The sequence below is a fragment of the Eleutherodactylus coqui genome, chromosome 3 (genome assembly GCF_035609145.1).
Source record: "Eleutherodactylus coqui strain aEleCoq1 chromosome 3, aEleCoq1.hap1, whole genome shotgun sequence".
In the NCBI taxonomy this organism is placed as follows: domain Eukaryota; kingdom Metazoa; phylum Chordata; class Amphibia; order Anura; family Eleutherodactylidae; genus Eleutherodactylus; species Eleutherodactylus coqui.
In genome coordinates this window covers 240231726-240250039 of record NC_089839.1, presented here as the reverse complement: position 1 = coordinate 240250039, position 18314 = coordinate 240231726, and the positions used below count along the sequence as shown (strand labels likewise).

Here is an 18314-nt window from a genome sequence, read left to right as displayed (position 1 = left end):
TGTGACTATCTACTCCCCCCTCCCTGCAAAATGACCTGCGCACGGGTCACACAGGATGTGTAGAACAGTCTTTTAAACAAGTCAGTGGGTCAGCTCCTTCTATTATGTGAATCGCCCATGAAGCTGCTGTAAAACATCTGCTGTTTTACTGCTGTTAAATGTAGCTCCGAAAAGATGGCAGCCATCAGTCATATACAGACTACAGAACAAATTCTACAATCAGAAAATGAAAACGGATTAGAAAATTAGAATATATTTCTCTATTTGGTTTTAATTAATGAAAACAATGTGAGTGATTATGGTCCCTTTAGCTTGCCTACCCTTTAAGGGTGGGTAGAGGTAGTTTTCCCCAGCCTAATTATTGGGCATGAATGCACCTCCAAACGTTTGTTTTCCGGACAATCTGCAGATGAACGAGCATCCACCGTTTGTTGGCTAATTGCTGATTCATTGGTTCGCTGATCAGCTGTACATTACTCTGTGTGCCAGCCAATGGATATGAGTGATATGAGGTAACTGCTGATACGTAGAGTGCAGCCTCAGCACGTCCTGAAGTTTGGGGCAGTGGGGGGTATGCGCACCCCTACTCCATTCACTTCAATGAGACTGCTGTAGATGGTCAACTTGGCCAACTTCCAGGGGTCGTATTGGAATGAATGGGGAGTAAAGATGCACCTGCTGTCCTGCACGGCCCCGCTCTCCCCTGCTCTGAAAGTAAAGATATCCACAGTCAAAAGTCCCAGCATTTTCTGACCATAGTGAGCGTGCTGCCAATGTGAAAATCTGCAAAATGTCTGTACTTGTGGGCAATCTGCTTGCCGTGTACTGTAATTCACTGTGGATTTATCTGCGTAGATCCTCACTTGTGATTTCACCTACATGGTAATGAGATGATTCTCTTGACCCAATGCAGTATATGCTGACAAGTGAGCTGCAGAGAACAGGGAATGTGACTGTTCCTAGTGGACAGTGTGAAAACTGCAATATCTCAAGAATTGTGTTGGTAGTCACATAAAAATGAACCCCATCAAATCTGTCACTTCCTGATGATACTTTCCTTTAATCCTAGTCCTTAAGGAGGTTGTACCAGAGTATCCAGTTATTCCCTGTCCACAGTATAGGGTATAACTTGCTAATCATTAGTCTCACTGCTAAAACTCCCACTGATCTCAAACAGGGGTCCCTTGTCCCCCATCCTCCTCACTGTGAGGTTACTAGACCCTCCGCAGTGAGGAGGAGACTGAATGAAGCACGCTCACACCAACACTCCACTCCATTCCATTCACTTTCAACGGGGCTGCTGAGAACTTGAGTGATGCATCCGATCAGGTATTTCCGTCACTGTCATTGAATTGAATGGAGTGCTGACTGACTGGGCAGGCTCGACCAGCCCTCCATTCAGAGTGATGTCACTGCAGGGCGAGACGCCACCCCTGCTGAGACAGAAGAACGCGACACAGGAGTTCTGTTGACCAATTGGGTGGGGCCCTGAGGCCCCCACCGATCAGTAAGTTATACCCTATCCTGTGATATTCTGGTACAGCCCCTTTAAGGAGATAAATTACTATTTACATTTTTAGACTATATAACAAAGGTCTTTGTATACTGACCGAGCACTTTAAGGTTGCACCTTATGATGACTGTTTATCATATTCTGTACTAAATGATATTCCAAAGTATGAGCATTAAAGGAAAGTGTAACTTTGTGTAAATGGGATGTTGACCTTGCTCCATGCCAAGTGGGTCTGTCCTTTAAATTGGATTGAAGTGAATATGGTGTCCATGTATCAGACTGGCGACTGTCATTCAGACTCTTGCCTTTTCAGGCCCGGACTTGGAGTTCAGCATGCATGATGGAACGATTAGAGACTTGGCGTTTATGGAAGGGCCAGAAAGCGGTGGTGCGATACTAATCAGTGCAGGAGCGGGAGACTGTAATATCTACACCACAGACTGCCAGCGTGGGCAGGGGCTTCATGCATTAAGTGGGCACACAGGTAAGCATCAGTCCAGGGACACATGAGGTGCACCTGCGTGCCTTTTTACCTGAACACACATGAAGTACAGAATGCAAAGTATGTAGAGGATGATGGTTTGTGAGGTGTGACTAGTTCTGCAGGGTCATTACAAGTTATCTTTCCGATTTGAAACCCTCATAACTCGCATTTAATGACCCTCCGATACATAAATGTGATATCAATGGAAACAGAAGCTCAAAAAGTTTTGTTGCACAACATAAATGTTTTCCCCATCAGAGGTGTTCAATGTGACCCCCTTTGTTACTTGACGCACATCGAGGCTGTAGTCAAGTTCCTGCTATATACGTTGTAGCTGATTGTGATTGACTGCAATGGCTTCTGCGATGGGTCTTCACAGATCATGTAAGGGGGGCATCCTTAGCACTCCCTCGAGGAAAAAAACACCAGGTGTAATGTCCGGGTAAAATGAAGGACAAGGAAGAAGTTCACCACCTGCACGGCCATCCATCTGTTTGGTAGTCACCTATTGAGCTCACTTCTAACTTCATTGGAAAAATAGGGGACGCCCCGCCCTGTTGGAAGATGAAACCTGGGATTTCCTGTACCCGCTGCCACAAAAGCCATATCTGTAGTGTCCCGGTACAAGATCCCCGGAATTGTTTCCTCATGCAAAAGAAGGGGTCATACACTTTACTACAGGTTATAGTGCAAAACACATTTGCTTTGTCCCAGGTTTTGACATGGTTTGTAGCCCAAAAATTGGAAGGCGGCTTTCTCACTAAACAGTAAATCTCCCATTAAACCATCACTTTCCATTACAGTTTGCATGCTCGTGCAGAAAGAATGTCGCCGCACTTTGTCTGTTTTCAGGGCCGCTAACTATTGCAATTGGTGCCGATAACATCCCAAATGTTTGTGCAGTTTTCCACACAGTCTGCTGCAGGAATGTCCCTGTTGCCCAACCAATCACAGCACAGCTTTCGTCTTACCTCAACAGCTTGAGAAATAAAAGCTGCGTTGTGATTGGTTGCTACGGGCAACAGGGATGTCTTATCTGTAGAGCATTTTGCTAAATAAAATGTTTGAGTTTCTGATTCCATTGATATCATGTTTCTGTATCTGAGTGTCATTAAATGTAAGTTATCAGGATTCACATCAGGAAGATCATCTGTAATCAACTTGTACTTTGCACCCCACTTATAAGATGGACTTCAGGATTTCACAACCACAGGCTGCCCAATAGATGTTTACTGTTGCCCTGTGAACCTGCAGACATACTTTGTACTCATACATTTCCTCTTAAATACCCTTGTGTGACAGGACACATCTTGGCTCTCTATACATGGAGCGGCTGGATGATTGCATCAGGATCTCAAGATAAGACTGTCCGATTTTGGGATCTCCGGGTTCCCAGCTGTGTCCGAGTGATTGGAACTACATTCCATGGAACAGGTAAACGAGTGACTTGTAGTAGAATTACTGTACTTTGCAGTGATATGTTCATTTCCCCTTCTCTCCCCAGCAGACTGAAAGTCTGCCAATAGATGCAACAATAAAAGTTACTGATCCCATGAGTACACATTGTGGCCAAGCTGGGGATTACAGCTAACTGCCATTCCTCACCTGTACGCTCACCTGGAAACCATGCCTGTTAATGGTAACCCCTGTACATCTTTTTCAAGGAAGATGTCTAATCCTTTCTCAAAAGGGGTTTCCTGTGATTTAAAATTGCTCCATACCACTCTGTCCTTCTATGTAGCCGCTGACCAGGACATGTGACTGCTGCAGCCAATCACTGGCCACCGCAGTCACTTCCGATAGCTGCTGATTGGCTGCAGAAGTCAAATGTCCTGTTCAGCAGCAACCTAGAAGGACAGAGTGGTTGTGAAACAATTTTTAAGTCATAGGAAAACATCTTTTAGAAAAGTTGTCCCACAACAGACATTTATGACCTATCCACAGGATGGGTGATAAATGTGTACCGCGTCCCCCACTACCACCAGTGAAAAGAATATTGTGGCTCCTAAGCCCCCGTTTCTCTTCTTTTCACGGCTGTCACTTCATGTAAACACTCTTCATTGCAGTCTAGCAGTGCGCTGCCGCTCTACGGGCCGTGGGAACACTTTTTTTTCCATTTGCGGTTCAGATAGGCATACCTCTTTTGGTTATCGTGAGATCGTGTGTCTGTCGTGTCGCGTATCATGGGGTTATAATAAATGCTGCTCGCCTGATAAAGCAGTCGTTCCCCACAGCATTACATGGGCAGTTAATTCTGGTGGCTGCTATGATCCAAGGACTCTCAGGGAGGATTCAAATGCAGATTAGAGTGGGACCCTTCAAGCAATTAAAATGACGTGCATCGGTTGATGGTTTGAGGAAGTACACTCCGGTCAGCGCTGACATATTGCCATAACCAGAGCGAGCTGGCGTTGGGCCAGCATATGCTGTAGTAGGGGCTCGTGGGAAGGTGTCGTGGGTTGTTTACATGAACGCTTGTGGTGTTTTTAAGAAAATTTATGACCCATTTAGAAAATGTTTTGGGTGGGATTGTCCAATTGAGTCAAAATGCAAGGCATTATTCTGGTGATGGATCCTCTTTTTAAAACCTTGACTTTTACCGTAGCAATTGCCTGATGTAGAAAGTGAGTCAAACGAGAGATGTATATATTTTTTTTCCCCCCCAAGTTAATACAGTCACGTCTAGACATTGCTAGTGAACGGCTTTTGCTAAATTTACACTCTGCAGAAAGAATCTTCATAGATTTTTAGCCAATTTCCATATCTGTATATGCAGCGTGGGCCCACGGGTCACGGACTTGTTGCAGAGTTTTCAGATTTTTTTTTTTTCACTCTTTGCATTGTGTAGACGCGGCCAATGATTAAAAGCCGAACGAGAACTTGTTAGCTTCTCTTTCGCTTTATGCAGGCATAAAAATAATCACTTGTTCGCATGTCGTTGCGTATGAACAGCTATCGTTTCATCGTCCACATTCACTAATACAGTTATAATGTGGACGATAAGCGAAAGAATTTGCAAACTATTTATCTGCCTGTATAAACCGGTTGCACGAGCGAACTCGGTCATCGTTCACTCATGCGAGCAACTTATTTCTCCGTGTAAGAGGAGTGTAGGTTGTTGGGCGGAAACGTTGGCGTTTCAGAATAAAACACTGAATAAATACACTTTGAAGTTTGCTTGTTTGACTTGGGAATTGAGCTCTTAATCAAAGAAGTAGGCCATGCTGGGCTCTCCATACCCGCAGCATATGGACTGACAGCGCTCTACCTATACACTAACAGTGAGAGGAGCTGTCGGTCTACATGCTGCAGGCAGAGAGACTCCAGCACCACCCGCCTCTTTGATTAGAGCTCTGTTTTCAAGTCAAACAGGCAATCTTTTAAAGTGTGTTGATTCTGAAATGCTGCAGTGTTACATGGGGCACCATGCACATCTGTCCTGGGTTTGGGCACCATGCACATCTGTCCTGGGTTTGGGCACCGTGCACATCTGTCCTGGGTTTGGGCACCGTGCACATCTGTCCTGGGTTTGGGCACCGTGCACATCTGTCCTGGGTTTGGGCACCGTGCACATCTGTCCTGGGTTTGGGCACCGTGCACATCTGTCCTGGGTTTGGGCACCGTGCACATCTGTCCTGGGTTTGGGCACCGTGCACATCTGTCCTGGGTTTGGGCACCGTGCACATCTGTCCTGGGTTTGGGCACCGTGCACATCTGTCCTGGGTTTGGGCACCGTGCACATCTGTCCTGGGTTTGGGCACCGTGCACATCTGTCCTGGGTTTGGGCACCGTGCACATCTGTCCTGGGTTTGGGCACCGTGCACATCTGTCCTGGGTTTGGGCACCGTGCACATCTGTCCTGGGTTTGGGCACCATGAGCCTGGTGACTGTTTCCCTTTGTTATAATGGGTAGCGTCACATGTAATCTTTATAGCATCTTTAACTACTTTTGAGTTGACTAACTGCACTGTGGCTTTTTTATCTTTCCAGGCAGTGCTGTGGCCTCGGTGGCAGTAGATCCCAGTGGGAGGCTTCTTGCCACTGGACAGGAGGATTCTAGTTGTATGCTGTATGACATCCGAGGGGGTCGAATGGTACAGAGTTATCATCCACACAGCAGTGATGTGCGGTCTGTCCGTTTCTCCCCTGGAGCGCACTACCTGCTCACCGGTTCTTATGACATGAAGATTAAAGTCACAGATCTACAAGGTACATTCTTTAGCAGTTCTTAAGGTGCTCTTAGACTTCATTATCATCGTTCAAAAAATCGTGTGAATGATAATCCTTCAGTCTAAATGCGAGCCAGCGACTGAACGAGAATCGTCTGCTTTTCATTCGTCTGTTTTATGCAGACCTAATCAAACGAGCCAACAATGATTTTTATCATTCAGTTTAAACACTGCTCGTTCAGTCTCTGTATTCGCTTATACAGGGACTGAACGATTCTCGTTTGAGCGAGCGAAGGATACCTTTGCCTGTCTGAACAAGCTGTACGAATGTGAACAAGTTAGCGGTGACGTCAGTCGCTCATTCAGATGAGAAGTAAGGAACATTAGACTGAAGTAATAAAGTATTCATCTCTGGCTGAAAATGAAATCCCTGGAGAGGGAATCTGTGAGGGAAATTCACATAAAGTAGTACTTGAGTCAAAACTTTCACATTGTACAAGTCAGTCAGACAACAGCATTTGGCTAGTTTTGCATCAGTATTTGTAAGCGATAATCCTATTCGGGGAAGCCTCGTTCACACATGTTTCAGATGCCCTTGGTTTGGGAAGTCAGGTCTTCAGGCTACGCCATAGAATGTTTGGCTCCACTTCCAGATCATTTTTTCATTTCCAAAATTCCAAGGTCCTCTTAAAAGGCCAGAGCTTTTCTTCAGGCAGTAGACAATCTGTCCTCTCAAGATGTCATCATTCCCATTCCTCTTATCAGCTTTTTACGGCTTTTCTATTCAAATATTTTCGTGGTACCCAAAAAGAATAGCTCTGTCAGAACTGTCCTGGACCTGAAGAAGTTAAATCAGTATGTCAAAGTCTGACATTTTTGCATGGAGTCACTAAGATCTGTCATTGGCTCCATGAAACCGCAGGAGTTTCTGTTCTCTATGGACATCACGGATGCCTTCATGTACCTATCTGTCCAACGAATCAACAATTTCTCCTCTTTACCATCCGGGCAAATCGCTATCAATTCAAGGCCCTTCCATTCGGGTTGGCCATAGTTCCTTGAGGTTCTAGCATCAGTGATGGCGATTCTCCATTCCAAGGGGATTGTAGTCATTCCCTATCTCGCTGACATCATGATAAAAGCCCCAACTCAGGCAATCTGGAGAGTCTCTACATCACTTTGGACACGCTGTACAGGTTTGGGTTGGATCAACAACCATCTCAAGTCTTTCCGCACATCTTCACAACGGCTGGATTTTCTGGTTCTCTCCTTCGCTCGACATGGCTTAAGCTCATGTAGTATTGCTGATGTCAAAACTACTAGTTCTCTAAAAACGCGTACGCTCTCTGCAAAATCCGAATTTCATGACAATTCTTCACTGCATGAGATTGCTTGATGGTGATGGTCTCCTCCTTCCTTTGCGATTCCTCTCGGATAATTTCACAATCAGCTTCTCTAGTGGGCCATTCTCTTGAAGTGTGACAAGTCTGTGGCTTTCCTCAATTGGTAGATCTGACTACCTCACCGCACTCGATATTGGTGGCATTCAGCGCTCTCTCTTTTGGTGGCTGGAGTCCCCACAAATCCATCTGGGGCATTTCTTCCTGACATTCCAATGGCACGTACTTACCATGGATGCCAGTCCTTCCAGCTCGGGAGGGTACTCTGAAGAATCTTTCGGCACAAGGAACTTGGATCAGAAAGGAAACCACACTACCAATAAATGTATTGGAACTTCAGGCCATTCTCCTATCCCTTCATCACCATGAATTCCAGCTGACAGGGCTACCAGTTTGGATCAAAACAGACAACATGACAACCGTCACGTACATAAATTATCAAGGTGGGACTCGCAGCACCAAAGTCGTGGAAGCAGCAAGGAGCTTAACTTGTTCCGAAGATCAACTTCTAGCTCTCTCGGCAGTCCACATACTGGGAGTAGGCAACTGGATAGCAGATTTCCTCAGCTGAGAGATAATCAACCCGGGAGAATAGGAACTACATCCCAAAGTATTTCGGAAACTTTGTCAAAGGTGGGGTCAACCAGATGTCAATGTCATGGCATCCTGAATCCATCACAAGCTGACAATTTTTGTGGTCAGGTCTCAGGACGCCTAAACTCGAGCAGTGGACGCACTAGTAATTCCATGGACAGAATTCTGGTTCCCGTAGATCTTTATCTCTCTCCCACTAATCCCACGACTTCTTAAGAATAACAATATGGAAGGCCTTCAGGTGATTTTCATCGCCCAGATTGGCCCCACATGGCATGGTACACGGATCCCGTTGACCTGCTCATTGACTCTCTATGGTGCCTCCCTCTTTAAGAAGATCTTTTCTTACACCTGTGATCTCCGTTTTGATCAGCTCACATCTGCTTGGCGGTTATGGGTTCATTTTTTAGTTAGTTTCACAATTTGTGATACTATTACATGAAGCTACCACGGCAACAGCTTAAAGAGGGATACAGATACTCATGTCACAGTTACTGATGTCCAAACAGGTATAACAGAGGAGATCACAGCTCATCCTCCTGACTGTATACTTATGCTCTGTAGCTTATTTAGATAAATACAGAAAGTAATGATAACTAAGCTGTTCCCCATGCAGACAAAAATGGGATAGTCTTATTAGGCTGATGTATCACAGGATTGATTGAAAGTGAAAGTAAAAACTCTTACCATCAAGATGGTGCCTGACATGGGGCCGCAGTGCAGGGAAGTGACTAGAATACACAGAGACCTCCAGAGTGTGATGGGCAATCAGATGAGGGAGGGGCAGGCGAGGAAAAATCTGTCTTCACCCTTTAAATAAATTGTTGCAGTTTGTGACACCTTTTGCTCCACACCAGGAAATGTCTGTCAAATGCTAATTACCTCACTCTACACAGGTGTCTATAGGCAGGTGGAGAGTCATGTGACCCTAAGCTCCTCCCAGGGTAGGAAGGTGTTTTTGTTTTTTTCTTCCTAATGGTTGTTGGCAATGTTGCGTCATGTTACTCAGCATTACATAAATAAGGAATTTATACACTCTAACTTTTTATCACTGGTGGGCTATTAGTTATCTTACTGGGGGATCTGCTCCTAAAATTGGCTAAAAGCTTTTTAAAGACTCTTCTTTGAATCCTACTCTTATTTTTTTTGCTGTAACATGTATGGTCCATCCACATGAGCAAATTGTTTATTTCTGACATGTGTGAGTATTAGCTACTGCTTAATATTCCTCCAAAAATGAAGATGTCACAGAGATTAACCACATGGTGACCACAGGTGAAGGTTGGCACTGGTGGTACATGTTTTATTATGGCATGGTGGTGGTATAGATGGTGATGGTTTTGAACCAGGAATTTGTTCAGACTACCCCCCATCCCCCACATAGTGGGGTTAATAACTTTTCTCATAGAAGATTTTATAGTAAGTTTGTTCAAATGTTATTTTTGGTTCAGAAGCATACCATAGGTAATATGCATTTTGCAACTTAAAGGGCTGGTCCAGTGTAGACGGGCTTCTGTCTGATTGTGGGTCCCCTTGATACAAGCTGATCACAGAGGGGGGATGTGCTGCACACAATGAACTGTTTGCAGGAGGAACTGCTCCACACAACAAGGCATTGATGGGCATTTATCAAGTCCTTCAGTACACCAGTAAAATCACTTTGTAAGGCCTCATGTCCATTGACATGTGCATAAAACACTGTGGGTCTCCCCAGGGAATGATGCCATAGGTGTCCTCCTTGGTAGTCCAACCTCTTCTGGTGGAGAAGTGGCCACACAGGTCATAAAAGTCTTTGCAAATATCCTTTTAAAGAGCCACCGGTGGAACTCTTTTAAATTCATTATGTATCTAGTCCCCTAGTGTGTATATATAAGTGAGCTAGTGTTTCCTCGGTTAGTTATTCCTGCCTGTCTAAAACTCCTGGACTCCTACTCCTCTAATGGTCATGTGATCTCAGTTCTGAGCAGCTGAGATCTACTTGGGGTTATGTGTTCAGTTTTTAGTCAGTTTCTCAGTCTATCTGATGCTGTTACATAGACTCAACCACAGAAACTGCTTAGAGGGGGACACGGACACTCCTGTCACAGTTGATGATAAAGATCACAGCTCCTGTCACACAGGTATAATAGGGGAGATCACAGCTCATCCTCCTGACTATATACTTATGGTCTGCAGCTTATTTAGGAGAATATAGAATACAGAAGATATTGGTAGTGTTGCAGAGATGGTACAGTCTCTGTTCATGAGATGCTGTCATCATGGGATTGATGGACAGAACAGTGAATGTGAATGCAACATCAAGACTGTGCCTGGTAAACATCGCACTACACGGAAGTGACTGCAATATACACTGGAGACGTCCGCATCTGACAGGCAATCAGGCGAGGGGTGCGGGGAGGTAAAAATGCGTTTTCGCTGGAGTAGCCCTTTAAGATGTAATCTGATTTATAAGTGGTATTTTAGCTCCTCGTGGAGTTGGTTTTGAATCCTAATTAATATATAATAATTAGGATTATTATATCAATCTTTATGATCTTTATAAATAGGCCAACTAAAGATTATTTTATGCTTATTTCAACTCTGCAACTTTTATTTCTCCTCAGGTGATCTTACCAAACCTCTTCCCATTATTGATGTTGGTGAGCACAAGGACAAGGTGATCCAGTGCCGGTGGCATACACAAGATCTGTCGTTCTTGTCATCGTCTGCGGACAGAACTGTATCATTGTGGGCTTACAATGTTTAATAAGAGACTTCAATATTTAGGTCAACTTTCACTAGGAAGCTAATTTTGGCTTTCCTGCCTGACCTCCATTGTCATGGTTATACAGCTGAACCTCTAAGCTGCCGCAGGGGTTGATTACTGACCACACGCAGCCAAATATACCGAATACCATCCTAGCCACATCATGCTGTAGTAGTGCAGATGGAAGGGGGTACCGGCTGTCACTAGCCGCAGGTTACTAGTAGGTCATTTTAAATCTATGTGTATATAATTCTTTCTTTCCTGCTCACCAATACATCAGTGGGATTCTCTTCTGTAAGAGCACGCATCTCCGCAGAACAAACATTGTTGGCTTATGTTAGAAGAAGCAATTGCACTTTCATTGGCATACACATCGGGTCCAGTTAGTAACGTCACACAAGTCTGCGGACCGTTTTCTGTTTGGTTATAGTTGACAACTGCACCTTAATATTTATATTGCTATCCACTGTCCATCAAGTCATTGGAGTCACAGATGTCAGAGTGTGCCAATATGATACAAATCCCTGAAATGAATACAGCAGTAGCTACCAAAGACACTAAGAAAAAAAACTTTTTCCCATTACAAACATTTCAGAATGCACATTTTCCCATTACGGCTATTTTAGTTACTGCAAGGTACATACATGAAGAAAGAGCAGGACGAAGTGCAACGGTCAGGAAGCAGTCTAATATCTACAAACTGTGTGATCCTATCATTATTATGTATGAGATGGTGGCTTTACCAGTGCCTGAAGAGTCAGACGTGTCATCAGTCCAAGTTTAGATCAGGTACATTAAGATAAACGTTAGATCTGGGGGAACTTTACAAGTTTAAAGGCCCATTCTGACAAGTTGCATCTGAGATTCTCGGGTGCAGCTCGCATCGGATAGCACACAGGTACGGGTCATATCTGAGTGGTAGGGGCAGCGGGCAATGGCATGACTGTGATATGGACCAGAATAGGACTTTTTTTTTTCTACGTTTGATTCACATGAAAATTAGCACTTGGACCCATTAAAGCCAAGCAGACTATTCACATAAGCGGTCTGCGAAATAGACGGACAGCGCATGGATGGGACATACGGTAAGTCTTTACGGTAATGTGTTTCCATACTGAAGAGAATACTTAAAAGGGGTTTGTGGTTTTATAAACACAACTTGTTCAATGCCTAATGAAATGTTTTGTAACTTTCCAACATACGTAGTTTATCTAGTTTTCAAGATCACTGCTTGCTGTCTGTGAATAGAAAATCTGTGTACACGCAGAGTCTCTAAACCTACCTGACTGTGTGCTGATCGTCCAAGTCTGTGGTTAGAGAGATATCTGATATACATAAACAGCCGTGTACTCGATATGACCGGGACAGGTTTTCCGACCCTTGATGTAAACAAGAATTTCCATTCACTGACAGCAGAAATATTAACAATTTGTGTAGCACTAAAACACAAACTGTTAGAAAGTGGCGTAATTTATTATATAATAATTAGGATGTACAAGTTGTACACATACGCCGGCAATATCAAGATCCCTTCATTCAAGACCAATGGGAAGCCAGATTGTCAAATCTCCTCCAGTTTGACAAGTGACATATATCTAATTTGGAAAAAGTTTCTTAGCAGTTGAGTGCAGAGTGACGTTTTTGTTTTTTAAACACAAGTCTAAAATGACATATTGTAGCTCCAACTATTATTGAAATTGTGCAGCTGTTAACCCTTGAATTACTACTTGTAGGTGAAATCTGTGAGCGCTGCTGTCATCACTCTACTCTTGTTTACACCTCAGCAGAATTGTCCAGCATCCACTTGCAGATTACATCGGGCCTCATTCACACTTTGCATTTATTGTGGGTTTTTTTTGTTATCCTGGAAAAGCTGCAGCAAACACATTTTTCTCCCAAATTCTCCATGACTTTTCCTTCACACTTCCTTCGATGCAGGAAATCATTCTACAAACATTTCCAAAATCTTCAGCAAAAATGTGTTGGCAGTATTAGTACAACGAAAAACAACACAGTTACTGACCAAGTGTGAATGAGGCTTTAATATGTCCCATAATTGACTGCAATGGCCACTTGTCATTGGAATCAATACGATCTAATCAAATCCTGTTCACGCATGGCAACTGAAATTTTTTTTTCAGGGTTTTTTTTTCTTTTAACTCTGCCTCCTGCATAAATACTACCGTAGCACACCTACAAACTGGAGATGTTGCCCATCGCAACCAATTGGATTTCAATTTTTTTGTTTTAAAAATGAAAACCATGAGCATCGCCTATTCCTGTGTCCACTAGTTTTCATCCATGAGACCCTGTGTGTCCCAGGTTTGTTGGGGGAGGTATCATAATGTACATTTCTATAATGGTAATTGTGGGGAAATGTTCTAGTGCTGCTCATTTAAGAACAAACACACAACCCGTTTATGACACGTGTCACATATGAACATACACAAGGGCTGCACCGTGACTTTGGTTACAAAGATTACAGCATAGTCCTGCGACATCGGAACCCAATGGATGTTAACGAGATTGAGTTATGAGCTACTTCAGCCTGCCGATCACAAGTCCAGCAACTTGAGATCACTGGGTCACGGTGACTTGTGAATCGCAACATGATCCTATTTATACACCCATTAGCTTCCCATGTTGTAGGGCTATGCTGTGATCTGTGGCCACACAACCTGCATGGTGGCCCAAAGTCGCCATAGCCAAAATGTACTTCCGAAAATATAAAAACAAATAGTGTCATAAAATCTAAAAAAAAGCAATTGACCTAATATACGGACGCTTGTACAATGCTGCTTCCCGCTCACCAGCCCCCTTCCGTCTAGTCTGGGCTTCAGAAGCCCCTTGGCTCTATCGCTGCCCTTGAGGTGTCTGCATGTGAACAATCTCACCAGCCTCATACAAAGCAAACCAAAGGCGCTGCGCACTACTATACAGCGCCGTATGCTGAATCTGTTGTGGGTGACATGCTGCTACAACTATCCAGTGTTCATCTTGATGTGTTCACGTTTTTATACATATACGGTCAATATATGCAACATACTCCGGATTTCCCTGCACCCCCTCTGCTTCAATGGCCAGTAAGACATGTCAGGCAGCGATGGCGCTTGTGATCTCCCGTGTAACCCGTTAGGTGCCAGAAGGGAAGTGTTGTGTACATGTCTGCATGGCACCTCGGCATGGAGTCACTTCCCTCTGTTTCTTCTTCAGAGCAACAACTGACCTGGATATTGAGTCTTGGACTCGCGTTGTTGTGTTCTCTATATTTCTATCCTACCGCTAGAAATATAGCTTCAATGTCGTCTTCACTAATGTAAATGCTAATATCTGGATTATTCTGTTCATACTGTATATTATTTTTGTTAAATTAAAAGCCTAAAGATTTGGGAATGTTTTATTTATTTGATATGAAGTGGAATTTATTATTTTTGTTCTTTTAACATACTAAATTTTTTTGTGCACTGTACGTATATTTTTTACCTATTGTTTAATGTGGAGATGTTTACTATGGAAGTGTAACTGTGCTGTCATATGAATAAAGAGATCCAAGATTCATCATTTCAGCTGACAATACTGGGTCAACATTGCAAGTATTTCGCCGTGGTGAGTGGATGTCTGCATGATGGTTGCCAGCGGAAGGCTGGACAACCGTAGTAATCTATAGGAATGCTGTGTCTTGAGGATTGTGAGTTTTGGGGACTTTTGGGCAATTTCTAAAAATTGTTTGGCTTTTTATATGCTAATTTCTTAATGCTGACTAAGACACTAATGGTACATTTAAGGCCCATTTAGACACAACGATTATCGCTAAAAATTTGCTCGAAAACTATCTTTTGAGCGATAATCATTGCTTGTAAATGTGCCCATCTTTCACTGTCCTGCCCGGCATGAAATCCATCGTTCGGCAGAAGAGCTGGTAAGACAGACCGCACGCTGTGTTCTGCCTGGGGAGTGATGATTATATTGTCTTAGCTGTCAGCCCTGTGGCAGAACAAAGGCAATTTATTCAGAGAACAGCGGTTGGTCTGTTCTCTGAATACAGCTCCCAGCGGCTTACATGCTCTTACCGTAATTGGTACTAATAGGCATTAGTACCAAGTAGTAGCTTTATGCAAAATGATCACTCAGAAGCCATCTTTTGCGCGATCATCTTTCTGTCTAAATGCACCATTAGACGGGATGATCTGCCTGTTTAAATGACTGCACGATCACTGATGTCACTGCTAGGTTGTTAGCGCTCGTGCAGAGCATCTAGACAGGCAGATCACCACTGTGAGCGGGTGAGCGTTTAGACGCAGCAAAAAGTCAGCACTCCAGCAACAATTTTTATGCGGGTTAATACTCAGCAATTACAAAAAGTATACGAATGATAAACAAATTTTTTTCCGCATTTGGAAATAACTATTATTGTGTATTTTCATTCAAACGAATTCTGAGCGATATTCATTCCGTGTTTTTTTTTAAAAAAAAAAACAACCTTAATTCACCCTGTAGACACAACTGGATGTATAGGTTCCAAAATTCTGTCCCTAAAGGTTGCTCCTTAGTAAGACATAAGGCCTGTTTAGATGTACCGATTTATCATTGGAAAAATTATGACAAAGTGTGCAATAATCGTCTCGTCTAAATGCGAGCCATCGTACGTTTCTCGTTCGCTTTGTATTTCATCGTTCAGTTTCAGCCAGCAAAAAAGTCCTGGTTGGTTAATTTACTTCTCATTACATTTAAACACCCCCTCTTAGTGAAGTGAGTGATTTCTCAACGATTATCTGCCTGTCTAAACATTCTGCGCGAACGAGTTAGCTGTGACGTCATGCGCTCGTTCATCAGGAATCTGCTCGTGTACGAGGGACATTACTGCCACATGTAGGTTCAGTGTAAGGCATGTCAGTCAGGTTGTAGATTTATTTGTAGAATGTGTATAATTCTGTGTAATTGTGATATTTAGATATTTCAAAATTATGCCCTAGAGGAGTGTGGATTTTTCAAAGCAATCATTTTAAGTTTTCAAAAGCTCTGGCTATAGACTACAGTGCTAAGTCTGTTGGATTTGTAAATGGGTTACAAACGCCCATATTAATTCTAGAAAAATCTACATGTTTAATGTGGATTTGAAAAAGACTTAAAGGGGTTGTCTACTGAAAATATAATTTTTTTTAATTTTTTAGACATAGGTGCACAGGACTTAAAATACCACAATCGTCTGTACTTACCCGTCCTCAGCCCCTTCGGGCCAGCGCTGTAGCCCTGCGATCCTTGCAGTCTTTGTTTTGGAATGGACATTACATGAGCACTGCAGCCAGTCAGAGGCCACAGTGGTTGGGTGCCATTTACCTGGCGCATCCACTTACATCTGAGCACATACGCCAGAACAGCACCCGTCTGTTGGAGCCTCTGATGGGTTGCAGCGGTCCCGTGTTATCCTTTCAAAAACACAGATTGGGAAGACCACAGGGATCGCCGAGGACGGGTAAGTACAGCTAGTTTCCCTCCAACATTATGACAGCATACGCTGGAGGTTGTTCCCCTGCTGACCTGAAGGGACAGAAAGAGGCAAAGCATAAAAGAAACCTCCCCTTCACCAAACACCAGTGTTTTTCCTGTCCCTCCAGGACAGCAGCGGCAGAGCTTCAGCGTATGCTGTCATATTCCGCAGGTTCCGGACTCGCCAATGGCGGCGGGCGGCATTGCTTCTGGCAGTCCCGGTTACCCCAGTGGGAAGGACCTCACCTGGGTGCTAAACGGGGACTACGTGGGCCTGGGTCCAAGGACGGGCTTTCTGGCACCACCACGGCCGTCATTCAGGCGGCGGCTGCTACCTCAGGGTCTCCCCGGCTTCAACGATGACATCAGATGGAGCGCATGGAGGGGGCGTGGCCTAGTGCGGCTTGGTGCCAAATTCAAAGTTAAAAGCCCCCTGCACCAAGAGAACACTGCTGGTGCCTAATACAAGCTGGGAATCGCTTCCTAAGGACAGGAATCTAATTCCACAAGCGCAGCATGTGGGCCAGGGAGGACCCAGACGATCTCCAAACTGTAAGTGGTCCTGTGGGCCAACCTTACAAACACCTGCACTACACTTTCTTTACTAACAGAGCTCTCCCTTATCATTTCAGGATAGGGATACTCCAAAACGTAGGGAGGCTAGGAGGAGAAGTAAAAAGTGTTCAATATGCTTAGCAAAACTTGACTACTCCTACGTTAAAACATTATGCGCTTCCTGTTCAGCAAAAATTCAGCAGGAAAAAAAAAAATCTTCCCTCCTGTCCGAAATTTGGTCGGTTGTTACAGTCCTCTCTCTCGGACCTCCAACCAGGGTCCTCGGGGGGCGACAAGAAGGTCCACTCTGCCAGTGTCAGAGTCCAACTCTGACATGGCGGAAGAATTGGATTTGGAAGATCTAGGTGAAGTGTCGCAGGGGGAGAAAAAAAGCTCTTTTTTTCCGCCACTAACATGGATCAATTCTTAAAAGCAGTTCGCAGAACCATGCAAGTGGAGGAAGAAGTTCAGCAACCTCGCACAGCGCAGGATGACATGTTCGCGGGTCTGCTTCCACAACGTAAATCCACATTTCCAGTAAATGACACACTTAAGCAGTTGATCCTTAATGAATGGAATTGCAGGGATTAAACTCTGTTAAGTTCCAAAGAATTTAAGGAGCGTCTTTTGTTTGCTGACGATGATGTGGCTATCTTTGACGAAACGCCAAGGGTTGATACAGCTATATCTATGGTAACAAAGAGAACAGGGTTACCCTATGAGGATACGTCCCACTTAAAAGATTCTATGGACAACAAAGTGGACATGACCATGCGGAAGGCTTGGTCCACGTCCAGCCTGATTATGAAATCTAACATTGCGGCCACTTCAGTGGCTCTCTCCATGGCGGTTTGGCTGGATCAACTTGCTTCCTTGATTGATCAGAAAGCCTCCAGAGAGGAACTTGTGGGCGGCATCCTCCTGTTTCAGATGGCCACGGAATTTCTGCCGGATGCTTCTATGGAGTCAGTACGCTTTGGAGCCCGCAAAGCAGCCCTATCCAACACGGCCAGAAGGGCAGTTTAGGGAGAGGAGTGGTTGGGAGACATAACCTCCAAGAATAAGTTTGTGTACTCTACCCTTTCGTGGTTTACGCATTTTCGGACCGGACCTGGATCGCCTGCTGGAAAAAGCAACAGACAAAAACCAGGGACTGCCAGCCCTCAGACCTCCAAAAAGACCCTTCACTCCACGTCCCTCAACTACAGCTTACGTAGGGAAAGGAAAGACCGGAAGGTGGTCTTATCCGAAGGGAGGAAGGCGTAAGGCTTTTACTATTGTCTCTCAGTTTACAGCTCCGTACCTGATGAGCGGAAGATTAGTTTATTTCTGTACCAGTTGGCGAAACATAACTACCAACGAATGG

At 44.2% G+C, this 18314-nt stretch overlaps 1 protein-coding gene across 2 annotated transcripts in view; it reads left to right on the top strand.

Annotated features, from left to right (window-relative positions):
- The window catches only part of WDR47 (WD repeat domain 47), a 52080-nt gene extending 37600 nt beyond the window's left edge, over positions 1 to 14480 (top strand). For both annotated transcript variants that reach the window (XM_066597166.1, XM_066597165.1), the window contains exons 12-15: positions 1827 to 1997; positions 3300 to 3431; positions 5988 to 6206; positions 10764 to 14480. In XM_066597166.1, the coding sequence (XP_066453263.1) occupies positions 1827 to 1997; positions 3300 to 3431; positions 5988 to 6206; positions 10764 to 10906 (665 nt within the window). In that variant the 3' untranslated portion in view covers positions 10907 to 14480. The remainder of the gene's footprint in view (positions 1 to 1826; positions 1998 to 3299; positions 3432 to 5987; positions 6207 to 10763) is intronic.
- The last annotated feature ends 3834 nt before the right edge of the window (positions 14481 to 18314 follow it).